Here is a 17,739-nt window from a genome sequence, read left to right on the forward strand (position 1 = left end):
TGCTGTTGAAGAATCAGATAAGACGTTGCTGGTGCAGTTTGGCGATATCACATTTCGCCACAAGATGGCGCCACTAAAGTTTTATTATCGCAATTGCTGATTTCTCTGGCTGAGGCTCTTCACAGATAAAGGATAACTTTTGTGTTACTTGTTTAATTGCAATTCTAATGTATATCTGAAATAAGTAGGCTGAGTTTTACCAGTGTACTAGATAGGTTAGATTTTGATGTGAGGTTTAAAAAATATATATATACACATGTTTTGCTATTTACATTTTTATTAGGGTGTTGGTTTCTCATTGTTAAAATGGAAGGTGTTGGGAGAGGTAGGGGTTTCCTGTCATTTAATCTGTCACCATCTGTTGGTAGGGGTTCAGCCAAAATTCCAGTTACTTCTACACCTATGCCCAAACTGGGGGGTTTTGATGATAGTTTACCCATGGACATGCCCAAGGATGTGTATGAAAGAGTGTTGCCAAATACAGGGAGTGGGGAGGTCTCCATGGATTTCATAGCAGACATAGTACAGCAGATTGGTCATTCCATTGGGGAGAACATTGCCTCCTGTTTGGAGTCAAAGGCAAATGTTGGACAAGTTGGGGACAATGTTATGGGGAGTGTATGCAGCTCGAGGGGTATGGATGTGTCAGGCCTGAACCTGGTATTGAAGTCTGATATCAGGGAACCGGTGTACTTTCGGGGGGATGGCTCTGAAAAGTGCACAGTGCATGAGTGGGAGGATATGGTAATGGTTTACATGCGTGAGAGGGGCGTGTCTGTGATGGACCAAGCAGTTGAGGTTATGGGCAGGCTTATGGGAAGGGCCCGCGATGTTGTTAAAGTTGGCATACGCAGCAATCCCTCCATTGATTTATCTAAAGGCCCGAGTCCCATCTTTGACATACTGAAACAACATTTTAGTGACACTGTTTTTTCAAGCATGCCCCTTGCTGACTTTTATGCCACATTACCTCTGACTGATGAACAACCATTTGAATATTGGCTCAGACTGAGCAGGGCTATGGAGGTTGCTGAAGATTGTCTAAAGAGTCAGAAAAAAAGTGTTGAAGACCCATCTTGTGAGCTCACAGTCATGTTCATCAGACATTGCCCTAATGCTGAACTGTCGCTTATCTTTAAGTGCAAGCCATTACAGCAGTGGACTGCTGCAGATGTTCATGAGAGGCTGGATGAATACAGGAGGGAGCGGAGGTACTCTCACATATCGAAGTTGACCCCAGCCATCGCAACAATGAAGCAGGAAGTTGGCGCTGTCATGCCGATCACCGTGCCTGCTGTGAGAACCCACATGGAAGTACCCAATACGTTGCCTTACCCAGCCCCTATTCAGGGCTCAGCTGAGCTGATGGAACGTATCCTTGCAATGCTGGAGCGTGTGCTGGAGCAGAGGCCACAACAGTCTGACCATAAGTTCCAAAAAGAGAATAGGAGCAAAGTGAAGTCTAATGGGCCATGTAACGTGTGCGGGGATGCTGGACATGATACTTACTTTCACTGCAGGGCCAATCACCTCTGCTTCCTTTGTCATGTAGCTGGCCACGCACGCTCTCAGTGGCCCAAGGCCACAGCTCTGAGCACAGCTAGTGGAGTCCCTACAGTAATCACTGCTCAGCTTCCGGAAAACTAGTAGGCCTGCATGTAGAAGGGGAGAGTGTTGGGCCTTTTGTAGAGTCCCCATCAGTGAGAGCTGTTGATTTGGAGTCTGTATATAAAAGTGTTTGTGACGAAATGGAGACTGAGAAGAGTATCATAATGCAGAACACACAGAGACGTTCCCCGTATGATGATTTATTCTATGCCAAGGTGTTAATAGGAGGAGAAGTGGAAGTGAGAGCTATGCTTGACAGTGGATCCATGGCTTGTACCTTGAGCTCTAGGGTCTTACCTGAACTGTTGCATGCAAGGAGTGTTGAAAAGTCCATCATTGAGTCCTACAGAGGTAGTCTTGGTTGGTTGTGGTGGGTTGAAGACGAGGCCTTTGGGAGTATGTGAGCTGGAGATGGAGGTGTACGGATGTAGAGTTGCTGTGCCTACACTGGTGGTTGAAGGCCAGAGTGATGACCTCATCTTGGGCAGCAATCTCCTAAAGCACTTGATTCGCTACCTGAAGACGGATGGAGATCTCTGGAAGAGGGTTTATACTCCTGTGTGTGACGGGGGTGAGGAGAGCAAGCTAATCGATATTATGGCTAATGTGGAGAGATGGAGAGACAGTGAAGTACCTGACAAAGTTGGAACTGTGAGACTAAAAGGGGCTGTGACTCTAGAGCCTATGCAGGAGCACTTAGTCTGGGGCAGACTACGAAACACTCCGAATCTATCAGCTGGCAGTGCTGTTGTCATTGAGCCCATCAGTTCAAGGTCAACACCAAGGTCAATACTGGTAGGGAGGATAGTAGCTCTATTGCGGGGGGATGGGTGGCTCCCTGTTAGAGTGATAAACCCTTCTCAGAAGACAGTCACATTGAGACGAAATGCCACTCTAGCCGATGTCTTTCCTTGCATGGCTCTAGAGGACTTTGACTGTTCGGGTGTGAATGATGGTTCATCAGCAGCTTTACAGCAGCAAGTGCAGAGAACGGCTGATATACTCACTGACTGCCAAGATGACTTGACACTGACTGACGGTTCCAGCCAACTTCACGATACTGACGGACCTGACAGTTCAAGCGATCCTGAGGTCTTACGTGACTTAGGTTTGACTGATGTTGATGTCTTCTCCTGTCAAGCGTCTCCTGCTGGTAAGAAGAAACTCATCCAGCTCATAGCTGAGTACCAGTCTATTTTTTCCAGGCACAAGTTGGATTGTGGAAAAGCTTCCGGATGTCTTCACCGCATTCAACTTGTGAGTGATGAGAAACCCTTTCGGATGCCCTACCGACGCCTTTCACCAAATAATTATGAGAAGCTCAAACAAGCATTGAATGAGATGGAAGAACGTGATATCATAAGGAAGTCTAGTAGTGAGTTCGCCTCTCCCCTTGTCCTTGTATGGAAGAAGTCTGGAGACCTGAGACTCTGTACTGATTTTCGCTTGCTCAATGCTCGCACCATCAAAGACGCCCACCCACTCCCTCACCAGGCTGACGCGCTGGCTGCGTTAGGTGGAAATGCCTTTTTCTCGACAATGGACCTTACCTCTGGCTACTACAATGTGGAAGTGCATGAGGATGACCGGAGATTCACAGCTTTTACGTCCCCATTTGGATTGTACGAATACAATCGAATGCCACAAGGGTTATGTAATAGTCCGTCAACCTTTATGAGGATGATGCTAAACATCTTTGGGGATCAGAACTTTCTTAGCCTGCTGTGTTACCTTGACGATGTCTTGGTCTATGCGCCCACTGAAGATCTGGCTATACAGCGCCTGGAAATGGTTTTTGAGCGTCTCAAGGCTCACAACCTGAAGTTGACGCCAAAAAAATGTAACTTTCTGCAGAGGTCTGTGAAGTTTCTGGGGCATATCATTAGTGCGGATGGTGTAGCTACAGACCCTGAGAAGGTGAGGGCCATTACAGGAGTAACAGAAGCCGATCTGATGAAAGATGGCACTGACATTCCATCTCAGAAGAAATTGAGGTCATTCCTTGGGATGGTGGTGTATTATCAACAGTTCATTGAAGGTTGCTCGACCATTGCAAAGCCTCTCTTTGGATTGACTACTGGACACAAGGCTCCACGCTGGAAATGAAGCGAAGCTCACCTGTCAGGAAGTTGACGGCTGCCGACTGGACAACAGAATGCAGACAGGCCTTATTCCAGCTAAAGCAAGCCTTACTGGACCAGGTTTTGTTGGCCCACCCCAACTTCGAAAAACCCTTTCTACTCTCGGTGGATGCATCCAGCAATGGCTTAGGTGCTGTGCTATCTCAGGTGCAGGAACCGGGAGCTACAGCGAGACCTATAGCCTTCGCGAGCAAGTCCCTCAGTTATGCACAGTCGAGGTATCCTGCGCACAGGCTCGAGTTCTTTGCCATGAAATGGGCTATCTGTGACAAGTTCCACCACTGGTTACGGGGAAAGCAGTTCACAGTATGGACGGATAATAATCCCTTGACATACATTCTGACCAAAGCAAAGCTTGATGCTTGTGAACAGAGATGGGTCGCCAAGCTGGCACCGTACGAGTTTGACATTAAGTACATCCCTGGAAAAATAAATGTTGTTGCAGATGCTTTGAGCAGAGAGCCCTTCGTACGACCCAGTGCACTCCATCGCCTGACAAGGGTCCCGTACGAGACCTTACTAGCTGAAGCCGACGCTGTGCGCACAGACAAAGTGCAAGATGTGTTTACTGGTCCAGCCACCCCTTTGACAAAGCCTCTGACTCCAACGAAGTGGTCATTAGCTGTCAGGCTACTGTTGACCCCCCCATCTGGTGCTTTATCAAGACATGAAGTTGCAGCTGTTCTTCATTCACACAGGTACTGGGTGGGTGAAGTGGGCTCACATGCACTGCTGTTGCCACAGCTCCCACAGGCTGTTATGCCATCAGAGCAGACCGATGTCGATGTTCTGCCACACGACCTACTGATGAGTAAGCAGCGTGATGACAACGTGATCAGCAAAGTCATCTTCTATGTTGAAAGGGGGAGAAGACCATCCCGGAGAGAGCTTGCCCATGAGAGTGTTGAGGTTTTGTGTCTTCTCAGAAGTTGGGACAAGTTGACCATGAAGATTGGTGTACTGTATCGTATTTCGAAGAATGTGGTTACAAAGAGGAAAATGTATGTGTATGTGGTTCCAGCCTCCATGAAAGCAATGGTGTTGAAGGGTGTCCATGATGAAGCTGGCCACCAGGGCCAACAGAGAACAGTCTACCTGACATGGCCTGGAGAGGGAGGTAAAAGCTTATGTGAAGTGCTGCAGGAGATGCGTGGTGAGCAAGACTCCTGATCCGGAAGCAAGAGCTCCTCTTGAGAGCATAATAACAACTGAGCCTCTTGAACTAGTGTGCATAGACTTCTGGTCTGCAGAAGATTCTTCAAACAAATCCTTGGATGTGCTCGTTGTTACTGACCACTTCACCAAATTAGCTCATGCCTTCTTGTGTCCGAACCAGTCTGCTAAGTCAGTAGCTCATCAGTTGTGGAACAACTATTTCTGTGTCTACGGGATGCCTCGCCGTATACATTCAGACCAGGGAGCCAACTTTGAGAGCGCTTCAATAGTCTCACACCACGCCGTACCATCCGATGGGGAACGGGTCCTGTGAAAGGATGAATAGGACTTTGGGAAACATGATCCGGGCCCTGCCAATGAGAGCAAAGCACAGATGGCCTCAGGCGCTGAAGTCCCTTACGTTTGCATACAATTGTACAATCCACGAGACCACAGGTTTTGCCCCTTTCCTGCTAATGTTTGGGAGGACGCCAAGACTGCCTGTTGACATAGTCTTTGGCTCTGTCATAGAGAACCCAGAAGTTGTCGACTATGACCAGTTTGTTCAGTCTTTGAGGAGAGATCTGAAAGAAGCCATGAATGCAGCACAGGCATCTGCAGCGAAGCAGTTGAAGAGGCATGCTGACCTTTATGACAGAAGAGTCAGAGGATCACCAGTGGAGATTGGGGATCGAGTATTGCTGGCTAACAAGGGGGAGCGGGGAAAGCGGAAGCTCGCTGACCGTTGGGAGGATACTGTCTACCTTGTCACTGGATTGAATGCTGACAGTCACACTTTTAAGATTCATAACAGCTCCACTGGAAGGGAGAAGACGGTACATCGCAACCTGATAATGCCAGTCAACTTTCTTCCTCTTCGCCATGCTGCTGTTGAGGAGGGAACAGACATGTCTGGATTAACAGAGTCTGAGGACATGAATGACAGCCTTGTGGTCTCAACTGCCATGGACACTGCAGTGGATGATGGTGCTGAGTACAGAACCAGAGTGTGGGTGTCAGAGTTGTCTTCTGAAGGAACAGGTGACACAAGCCTGGAGGGTGATGTGCGATCCTTGGATGCTCAGGATATTCCACCTTTGGATTCCGGGGATGATATACTGCAGCTGGAAGGTCTGCCTCGATCAGAGAGTCTTCACGAATCTGACCGAGATTGTAACAGTGTAGTGAGTGAGCTAATTGACCAGTCTGATTACGATAACCGTACTGACCTACCAAACGCGGACCATTCCTTACATGATCAGTTACGTACTGACTGTGTTGACGGACACACTATTGCAACAGTACCCCTGTTACCCCTTATGCAGTTGAAGGTAGTCGGGGTCATATTAGGTCAAGGGCAGGAAGGCTATTTAAACCAGTGTCAAGACTGATTGAGATTATGAATCAGCAGAAAGTTAGCTCTTGAAGGTTAAATATGTGAATAGAGGGTCAATGGTATTGACATCTTTTATTTGTTTTGCTTTTACATCATTGTGACCATGATTAGAGGTTGCAGGATGGTAATGTGACATATGATAAAGTCTCTTATGGTGGTTTATTTTATTACTTGGATGTTTTAAAGTCACTGAGTGTACTTAACATGTGACAGGAATGTTTACCTATGAGGGCTAAGGGGATTGATCAACCGCTTTTCACTCTAATTCTCAAGGAGAATAGTCTAATGACTGGAATATTTAGTGACTGATTTAAAGCAGGGTCTGCATTCTTGATATACACAGCTTTACCTTTTAGTTTTCTCTATTGGGTAGTATATTTTTTTTCTGGATTATTCTGTACATATGTTGAGTGTCTCTGTATCTGGTATGTTTACACAGTGCCGTTTTGTATTTTGTTATTTTTCTTGGCAAGTGGAATTCAGTAGGGGGGAGTGTAACAGGGTTATATTGGTGATTCCCCTTGCCACTTTATTGTTAAGCCAATGGGTTTTTGGTTTGAGTTTGTCTTGCCTTCACCTACTCAACGTGGCATCTTATTGGCTGGTTTGCGTAGCTTGCTTACGAGGGGGGATGTTCCAGTTAGAATCGTCCCAGTGAACAAGCACCAAACCAGCGTGCGTGAGTGCAGCGTTGGACGGTGAGACGTGCAATTTCGTGTCGTTCCTATCAGAATAAAGCTACATGACTGTTGCTACATATTGGAGTTCCGTGTCGATGACTGATTGTACACAACGCAAGAAGAGTACTGTTACAAAGGCACACCTGAAATTCAATTGAAATGCATTCCAGGTGACTGATTGAGAGAATGCCAATAGTTTGCAAAGCTGTCATCAAGGCAAAGGGTGGCTACTTTGAAGAATCTCAAATAGAAAATATATTTTGATTTGTTTAACACTTTTTTTGCTTACTAGATTATTTATTCCATATGTGTTATTTCATAGTTTTGTAGTTATTTTACCATGCAGAAAATAGTACAAATAAAGAAAAACCCTTGAATGACTAGGTGTATCCATACATTTGACTGGTATCCATCAGCATACCACCCTGCATACCACTGCTGGCTTGCTTTTGAAGCTAAGCAGGGTTGGTCCTGGTCAGTTTCTGGATGGGAGACCAGATGTGGCTGGAAGTGGTGTTGGAGGGCCAGTAGGAGGCACTCTTTCCTCTGGTCTAAAAAAATATCCCAATGCCCCAGGGCAGTGATTGGGGACACTGCCCTGTGTAGGGTCCTGTCTTTCGGATGGGATGTTAAACAGGTGTCCTGACTCTCTGAGGTCATTAACGATCCCATGGCACTTATCGTAAGAGTAGGGGTGTTAACCCCAGTGTCCTGGCTAAATTCCCCAACTGGCCCTCAAACCATCATGGTCACCTAATAATCCCCAGTTTACAATTGGCTCATTAATCCCCCTCCTCTCCCCTGCAAATGAGAATGTGTTCTCAGTCAACTTACCTGGTAAAATAACGGATTAAAAAAAAATAACTGTAGGTATTCAGACCATGTAGGTCTCCTCCTGACAACACCGCTACTGAGGTGTCACCTGCCAAAGCATGTAGGCTCAGAGTAAGGTGCTTAACGTCCATTATCTAAATGACCGCCTCTATTAGCACTGATGACTGTATTCATGATAATGTATCCAGGAACATGTGACTATGCTCTCCCTGCTCTCCTCTGACATATTTTATTTGAACAGAGGAGTCGGTCACGCTTGGCTTTGCTCGCTCCGTTCGTCCCCCTAATGAGATTTGTGCCCCCAATTAGAGAAGGATCGTTATGAAGAGGGCTGATGATCCCTTAATACAGCACATTAAAGGGATGTGCGACAGTCATCCCAGCACTAATTAAGTCAATTCAATTTCCTAGCGTGGAATGCTGTTATTCATTTGGTGGATTTGGAGGAACTTGAAATTACAGGAATTTCTTTTAGCACACCGTCTTCGATGTTCCCGCATCCCGATCCAATGGATCCTTGGATGCTCAACAAGCATGAACGGGCCAGTTAACAAGGAGCCGGGATGATTCCTTTACCACCCGGTGCTGGAAGGCAATCTTGGACTCTAATCGAAAGTCAAATAGCCAATTTGTGGTTATAAGAATGTCTCCAAAAGTAGTGAATCAGCAACAGTCTCAGTTAGGCAGTGGGATGGTTGAGCTGAAGGCCACTGGAGCTGCTGTGGAGGAGAATCTCTCCCTTACACCCCCTTTATCCTTTATGCTGATTGCAATAAAATGATAATTAGAGAAGAAGATACACTTATATTGTCTAATTCATTCTTTAATTGTGAGGTGTATTAGTACAATCAGGCTCCTAATGAGGTGCCTGAAATAACTTCTTTATAAGGGGATCCAGTCAAATTAACAGCACTAATGGGTTTTGGCACGGTGCTGCATGGTTATTTATTGCACTTATGTATCAGTTTGTATATTTAGCACGCTTTTATACCGAGACCGGTGAGATCATTATGTGAGCAAATGGATGTTTATTGGACTTATGTGTTTGTGTTGTGTGTGTTGGCCTCTGAACACACACACACACACACACACACACAGTAATACACACATACAACACTTGGGGGGCAGGGTAGTCTAGTGGTTAGAGCGTTGGGCTAGCAGCCGAAAGGTTGCAAGTTCAAATCACTGAGCTGACAAGGTACACATCTGTCGTTCTGCCCCTGAACAGGCAGTTAACCCACTGTTCCTAGGCCATCATTGAAAATAAGAATTTGTTCTTAACTGACTTGCCTAGTTAAATAAAGAAAATATAAATAAAGTGTTTTGCCAATTTAGACTCATCCTTAAAATCATGTCATTAATTACACTAACTGAAAGAAATGGAGACCTGCACACTGTCAAACTTTTCTACTAAGGCCAACCATACAAAAATGAGAACGAGCGATCACGTCTTGTACAATCACAGCACAAGTCACAGTTAGTTTCACATTGTGCTTTGCAATCCATCACCTGGGGGGTTGTGAAGATCACATCCACACACACATGATGCACATGCGCACACACAGACACGTTTTCTCTCACACACATACATGACAACACACACACAAAGTGGGAGCCACAAAGCCCTGTCTCACCCCTTACTGATAATGCATAGAACTTAAAACTATTCCTCCCCATGGAGAGTTATGGTGACCTTGGAAAATGCTGGAGGGCAATATTTTTAGAATGGGTTTACACCTGTGCTTGCGTGCGGCAGTTCTGCTTAGCAAAAGTGGCCCACTAGTCGGCTCACATTCCATGCCCAGGGCCAAGCCGGCGAGCCGGGCTTCTTACCCATTTAAAGTTTGAGAATACGGTTGTGTGTGGTGGACGTAATGCACAGTGAGGGACTGGTCATTTGAGCCACAAAAACCAAAGCTGTTAAATAGAACAGTAGGAGTAGGATTGTGTTTGTGATATTGATGTGTGAGAATTAAACTCTTGCACTGGCTGTTTCTCCCTGTTTTTCTCCCTTTTCTCACTTTCTCTCACTGCTTCTCTTTCTGTCTCTCTCTACTTTGTCTGTCTCTCTCTCTACTTTGTCTGTCTCTCTCTCTTTCCAGCATTCTGCGAGGAGGGGTGTAGGAGCGGAGGTACCTGTGTGTCGCCCAACACCTGCATCTGCCCCTCAGGCTTTACGGGACGTCACTGTGAGACAGGTATGACTGTAGTACCACACTGTTAAAAAATATATGTTGATTGAATGTACAATTGTATGGCAACCAGATGCAATAGGATTGTAAGTCTGCTCAACAAAATGGCATTGAAGTTGACTCAATGTACAACTGTAAGTGTAAGGCAACCAGCTGCAATAGGTTTGTGAGTTTGCTCAACATTTGGGCATATAGCTGAACCTACATAAAGTTGAAGTCGGAAGTTTTACATACAACTTAGCCAAATACATTTAAACTCAGTTTTTCACAATTCCTGACATTTAATCCTAGTAACAATTCCCTGTCTTAGGTCAGTTAGGATCACCACTTTTTGTTTTAAGAATGTGAAATGTCAGAATAATAGAAGAGAGAATTATTTATTTAATATTTTATTTCTTTCATCACATTCCCAGTGGGTCAGAAGTTTACATACACTCAATTAGTATTGGGTAGCATTGCCTTTAAATTGTTTAACTTGGGTCAAACATTTTGGGTAGCTGTCCACAAGCTTCCCACAATAATTTGGGTGAATGTTGGCCCATTCCTCCTAACAGTGCTGGAGTAACTGAGTCAGGTTTGTAGGCCTCCTTGCTCGCACACGCTTTTTCAGTTCTGCCCACAAATTTTCTATAAGATTGAGGTCAGGGCTCTCCAATACCTTGACTTTGTTGTCCTTAAGCCATTTTGCCACAACTTTGGAAGTATGCTTGGGATCATTGTCCATTTGGAAGACCCATTTGCGACCAAGCTTTAACTTCGTGACTGATGTCTTGAGAGGTTGCTTCAATTATCCACATCATTTTCAATTACTAATGATGCCATCTATTTTGTGAAGTGCCCCAGTCCCTCCTGATGCAAAGCACCCCCACAACATGATGCTGCCACCCCCGTGCTTCATGGTTGGGATGGTGTTCTTCGGCTTGTAACCCTCCCCATTTTTCCTCGAAACATACAATGGTGATTATGGCCAAACAGTTCTATTTTTGTTTCATCAGACCAGAAAAGTATGATCTTTGTCCCCATGTGCAGATGCAAATTGTAGTCCGGCTTTTTTATGGCGGTTTTGGAGCAGTGGCTTCTTCCTTGCTGAGCGGCCTTTCAGGTTTTGTCGATATAGGACTCGTTTTACTGTGACTATAGATACTTTTGTACCTGTCTCCTCCAGCATCTTCACAAGGTCCTTTGCTGTTGTTTTGGGATTGATTTGCACTTTTCGCACCAAATGTCTAGGAGACAGAACGCGCCTCCTTCCTGAGCGGTATGATGCTGCGTGGTCTCTTGGTGTTTATACTTGCATGCTATTGTTTGTACAGATGGACGTGATACCTTCAGGCGTTGATGATGAGCCAGACTTGTGTAGGTCTACAATTTTTTTCCGGGGTCTTGGCTGATTTATTTTGATTTTCCCATGATGTCAAGCAAAGAGGCACTGAGTTTGAAGTTAGACCTTGAAATACATCCACAGGTACACTCAAATTATGTCAATTAGCCTATCAGAAGCTTCTAAAGCCATGGCATCATTTTCTGGAATTTTCCAAGCTGTTTAAAGGCACAGTCAACTTAGTGTATGTTAACTTCTGACCCACTGGATTTGTGATACAGTGAATTATAAGTGAAATAATCTGTCTGTAAACAATTGTTGTAAAAATGACTTGTGTTATGCACAAAGTAGATATCCTAACCGACTTGCCAAAACTATAGTTTGTCAACAAGAAACGTGTGGAGTGGTTGAAAAACAAGTTTTAATGACTCCAGCCTAAGTGTATGTAAACTTCCGACTTCAACTGTACATTCTGAAGTCGAATTGTATGTTCACTCAACTTTGAATTTTAGGTTGGGTGAACTCTCAACTTTTTATTTGCATATTTCCCAGAGTTGTTTTCTAGAGAATTGTAGTTACCACCCATGACTGTTTGTTAGCAACAGAGACATGGTTTTTGTATGGTTTGCAAAGTAAATATGTTATCTTTAAACTTTGAATGACAATGCATTACATACACTGAGTGTACAAAACACCTTCCTAATACTGAGTTGCACTCCATTTTGCCATCAGAACAGCTTCAATTTGGACACTACAAGGTGTTGAAAGCATTCCACAGAGATGCTGGCCCATGTTGACTCCAATGCTTTCGGCAGTTGACTGGTTGTCTTTTGAATGGAGCATTCTTGATACACATGGGAGACTGTTGAGCATTAAAAAAAACAGCAGCGGTGCTGTTCTTGACATACTCAAACTGGTGCGCCTGGCTCCTACTACCATACCCCTTTCAAAGGCACTTAAATATTTTCTCTTGCCTGTTCACCCTCTGAATGCCACACTTAACAATCCATGTCTCAATTGTCTAAAGGCTTAAAAATGCTTCTTTAACCTGTCTCCTCCCATTCATCTACACTGATTAAAGAGGGTTTAACAGCTGATATCAATAAGGGAGCATAGCTTTTACCTGGATTCACTTGGTCAGTCTGTTATGGAAATGTGTTGCCGACCTAACCGTCCGAGGGGGCTTCAACAGACTTCTTCCGTCTGGTTAGACTGTAAACTCTCCTTCCAGACTCACATTAAGCATCTCCACCTAAAATGGAACATAGTGGTTGTACATACGTAGGTCATAGTGGCTGTACATACGTAGGTCATACCAGACATGCGTTAGAGTTCTGGCTTTGCACTGTATGGTTTTTGACTGACAGTCGTTCTGAGCTTGAACACCAATCCCGACAAGAAGTTGTCCCCATCCCTCCCGCTAATTGGGTAACTTTGCATATTTTTTGTTGTCTGATCATAGTCACTGTAAATTAAGATGACCAAATGTATTTTTGAAAGACAAGACGTTCAGGATTATAAAAAATACCACTTTGATGTCATACAAGCAAGCCACATGCACTTCACATATCCGAATCATAAAACGCATATACATTGTCAGCTTTTAAGATCACTATGTTTGATGTACAGTTACAAGATTACATGTCGTCATACCCTGGGTTGTTTTGATCAGAATGAACCTATGTTTATTGTTAAAAAATCACTCCTTTCTATGCGCTCCAAAATTACGGTCTGTTTCTCTGAATTGCCTTGTCAAAGCCAAACACTGTAAGATCCTATTTTATAACTTAGCTAGTCATGTAAGCAATAGAACAGGCTTTCAAATCATGCCAACATGACCTAGATTGCGATTTTTAATGGACCATTTTGGGATTGCGTAAACAGTAGTAATTGTGTAATGGCGGGATGCAGGGTTGTGTTCCAAACCAAACAACTGTAAGTGTGCTTCCTCTAGTAAGGGAATACCCCCCTGAATTGGACAAAAATGAATGGGAAGTCATTGGCATCGGACAAACCATATACACATTGTCCAATACCACCCAATTCGGCGTTGATTCATGCAAAGTGTATTGCAAATGCCATATGGCAATTGCCAGTTGTAACACTTTAAAAATCCAACAGGTTGAGTTCCACCTTGGTTTTTCATATTGGAAATGTAACCCAAGTCAACATCCAAAAGCAAAAGTTTGAAAAAATGATTTTTATGTCAAACTTATCACCCCTTAAAGTGCTTTCTGGACCGTTTTCCGAAATTTTTTCGATTTTATGTCAATTAATCATGTGTAAGAACTGTATGAATATGCTTTTGTAAAATTTTATTATCATAAAAAAAATGTTTTACTTGTGCATAAGGAATATGATTTGTCCATTTGCAATATGATTTCATAGGAAGTCAAAAGTCACTTTTTTTGGGGCCAAATGCCATAAGAAATTTGACATGCTCAAAAATCCTGCAGAAATGCAAAATTGACTGGCCTGATGAACACAGGATGGCCTGGCAGTGATAGTTGCTCCTTTCCATCGCTCGTTGTGTTGACTTCATCATGTCCATTTTGTGATGTTTTTTCACTGTTGAATCATATTGCAAGTGCACGTGCATTTGCAATATGGTTCAATGGGCATTTACCATAAGAAATTTGACATGCTCAAAAATCCTGCAGAAATGCAAAATTGACTGGCCAGATGAACTCGGGATGGCCGGGCATTGATAGTGGGTCTTCTCTGTCGCTCGTTGTGTTGATTTCATTATGTCCATTTGTTTGTGTTTTCTCACTTTTGCAAAGTCACTGTGCATTTGCAATATGGTTCAATGGGCATGTACCATCACGATTTTGTCATGCTATAAAAATCCTTCAGGAATGCGAAATTGACTGGCCCTATGAACTCGGGATGGCTGGGCAGTGATTCTGGTTCATCTCAATCGCTCGTTAGGGTTGATTTCAGAATGTCACTTTGGTGATAGTACCTCACTGTTTAAACATATTGCAAATGGACAAGAGTCACCAGCAAGTCACCGTCCATCAGTCAATTAGATATCATTCTGACACCAAACTGATACAAACTGACACCAAACCCACTTTTTCCAACTCGTTTAGTAGCCAACTATCACATACTTCAGAGCTGGCCCAAAATTCACAATGCCTTTGGTTCAAACCATAAAAAAAAACATAAAACACGTAGTTACGTTCTAGCTGCGGGTCCATTTCTTGTGTTCTGTGTAGGCCTATGTGAGGCGACCCCGAATCCCGAGTTTCGGCTCGATAGGTCCTTCGGTGCCCGAGTAAAACCCTAATTGGTGCTGAAAATCCACTTTTTTTCCATGCCTTGCTATGTGGTCCTTGAATGAGCTATCGGACAGAAACGTTGGGGTCCGTCTCTATGGGCCAAGCCGGTTTCAATGCACCTAGTCTAAATGTCGTCATTTTCGTAATGGTCAAAATGAATTGAAGTCATTGCAAATGTACGAGGCTGTTTCTCGGTCCGAGAACCTTCTAGAGCCACCTAAATCACCACGCACTATCGACCTGAGGTCTAGAACAGGTTTCTAAAGTTTCGGAACTCTAGGTCTGACGGTTCTTTTTTAGCTCGAACAAAGCTAACTATTGCAGGCATTGTCAGTCTCTACGCACCCCAATACGTCCCTCCTTACAAGTTGTGTGTCTGTGTGATTTAGTTTTCCTTTGAAATTTCATGGGAAAAATGACTGATTTACAGTTCATGGGGGTTGCCTAATCACACATATGAAGTTTTGGACAGATCTGACTTTTTTAACCCTTCGAAACAGCTCCCGAGACACCAATTATGGCACTTCCGGTTGACACAGGAAGCTATAAGTCAACACATATCCTCATTGGGGTATGCTTTTACAGAATCCTGAGTTTTAAGTCTTTACGTTAAGAATTGACTGATTTACACAGGGTTGAATGCACTATGTCTATCAAACTGCAGGCAGGGTATGGATATACACTTTTAGGGTGATTTTAACCACTTCCGGTTGGTCCAGGAAGCTTAGAATCAACACAGGTAGACCTCATACTGGCCTGATGGACTGTTACCAAAGACAGGTTCATACGGCATTCATAACCCATATAGGCTTCGGGTTGAATTTAGGGGTGCATGCAATGTATTCCTATGGGGAGAGAAGTCAATGCAAACTCTTTGAAGTAAACACCTTCTTTTAACTATTAAGGGTTAATGCCACACGGTCAAGGTTAGGCTTGCACGGATCGGGAGGACCTTAGGAACGTACCTGAGGTCGAATTGGGCTTCTCACCCTAAAGGTTCTCTCTCTGTCACCCAAAAGCAAATGACGTTGTGGGGCAGGCTTCATTTTGGGCCTACTTTTCTAATGGTCGCTGCGCTTAGACCGAGCGAGCTACGGTCAAGCGGGATATCTCATTGAACTCGGCCCAGCCTAGGGATTATGGTAATGTCTTTGCCTGCTCTCTGTGTCTTTAGGCACCGCACTTTTTCACTCCATCCTTGCTGTGCGTGTGTGTGTGAGAGCTTTTCTTTGTCATCTGTTGGGAGAAATGACTGATTTACAGTTCATGAGGTTTACCTAGTCACACATTTTGGAAAGATGTGACTTTTTGAACCCTTCAAAACAGACATTGTGACCCAATTAAAGGCACTTCCGGTTGGCACTGGAAGCTATAGGTAAACACATGTCTTGGATGAGGTAGCCTCTTACAGAATACTGAGTTTTAAGTCTTTAAGTTAAGAATTGACTGATCTACACAGGGTTGAATGTAGTCAAATCAAATCAAATCCAATCAAATTGTATTTGTCACATACACATGGTTAGCAGATGTTAATGCGAGTGTAGCGAAATGCTTGTGCTTCTAGTTCCGACAATGCAGTAATAACCAACAAGTAATCTAACTAACAATTCCAAAACTACTGTCTTATACACAGTGTAAGGGGATAAAGAATATGTACATAAGGATATATGAAAGAGTGATGGTACAGGGCAGCATAGGCAAGATACAGTAGATAGTATCGAGTACAGTATATACATATGAGATGAGTATGTAAACAAAGTGGCATAGTTAAAGTGGCTAGTGATACATGTATTACATAAGGATGCAGTCGATGATATAGAGTACAGTATATACGTATGCATATGAGATGAATAATGTAGGGTAAGTAACATTATATAAGGTAGCATTGTTTAAATATATTTACCTCATTTCCCATCAATTCCCATTATTAAAGTGGCTGGAGTTGAGTCAGTGTCAGTGTCAGTGTGTTGGCAGCAGCCACTCAATGTTAGTGGTGGCTGTTTAACAGTCTGATGGCCTTCAGATAGAAGCTGTTTTTCAGTCTCTCGGTCCCAGCTTTGATGCACCTGTACTGACCTCGCCTTCTGGATGATAGCGGGGTGAACAGGCAGTGGCTCGGGTGGTTGATGTCCTTGATGATCTTTATGGCCTTCCTGTAACATCGGGTGGTGTAGGTGTCCTGGAGGGCAGGTAGTTTGCCCCCGGTGATCCGTTGTGCAGACCTCACTACCCTCTGGAGAGCCTTACGGTTGAGGGCGGAGCAGTTGCCGTATCAGGCGGTGATACAGCCCGCCAGGATGCTCTCGATTGTGCATCTGTAGAAGTTTGTGAGTGCTTTTGGTGACAAGCCGAATTTCTTCAGCCTCCTGAGGTTGAAGAGGCGCTGCTGCGCCTTCTTCACGATGCTGTCTGTGTGAGTGGACCAATTCAGTTTGTCTGTGATGTGTATGCCGAGGAACTTAAAACTTGCTACCCTCTCCACTACTGTTCCATCGATGTGGATAGGGGGGTGTTCCCTCTGCTGTTTCCTGAAGTCCACAATCATCTCCTTAGTTTTGTTGACGTTGAGTGTGAGGTTATTTTCCTGACACCACACTCCGAGGGCACTCACCTCCTCCCTGTAGGCCGTCTCGTCGTTGTTGGTAATCAATCCTACCACTGTTGTGTCTTCCGCAAACTTGATGATTGAGTTGGAGGCGTGCGTGGCCACGCAGTCGTGGGTGAACAGGGAGTACAGGAGAGGGCTCAGAACGCACCCTTGTGGGGCCCCAGTGTTGAGGATCAGCGGGGAGGAGATGTTGTTGCCTACCCTCACCACCTTGGGGTGGCCCGTCAGGAAGTCCAGTACCCAGTTGCACAGGGCGGGGTCGAGACCCAGGGTCTCGAGCTTGATGACGAGCTTGGAGGGTACTATGGTGTTGAATGCCGAGCTGTAGTCGATGAACAGCATTCTCACATAGGTATTCCTCTTGTCCAGATGGGTTAGGGCAGTGTGCAGTGTGGTTGAGATTTAATCGTCTGTGGACCTATTTGGGCGGTAAGCAAATTGGAGTGGGTCTAGGGTATCAGGTAGGGTGGAGGTGATATGGTCCTTGACTAGTCTCTCAAAGCACTTCATGATGACGGAA

At 44.4% G+C, this 17,739-nt stretch overlaps 1 protein-coding gene across 1 annotated transcript in view; it reads left to right on the top strand.

Annotated features, from left to right (window-relative positions):
* Window positions 1–17,739, top strand: part of LOC115113446 (protein kinase C-binding protein NELL1) — a 481,860-nt gene that overhangs the window by 424,057 nt on the left and 40,064 nt on the right. Inside the window, exon 15 of the mRNA XM_029641098.2 lies at window positions 9,917–10,012. Coding sequence (XP_029496958.1) covers window positions 9,917–10,012 — 96 coding nt within the window. The remainder of the gene's footprint in view (window positions 1–9,916; window positions 10,013–17,739) is intronic.

This window comes from Oncorhynchus nerka, linkage group LG28 (genome assembly GCF_034236695.1).
Source record: "Oncorhynchus nerka isolate Pitt River linkage group LG28, Oner_Uvic_2.0, whole genome shotgun sequence".
In the NCBI taxonomy this organism is placed as follows: Eukaryota; Metazoa; Chordata; class Actinopteri; order Salmoniformes; family Salmonidae; genus Oncorhynchus; species Oncorhynchus nerka.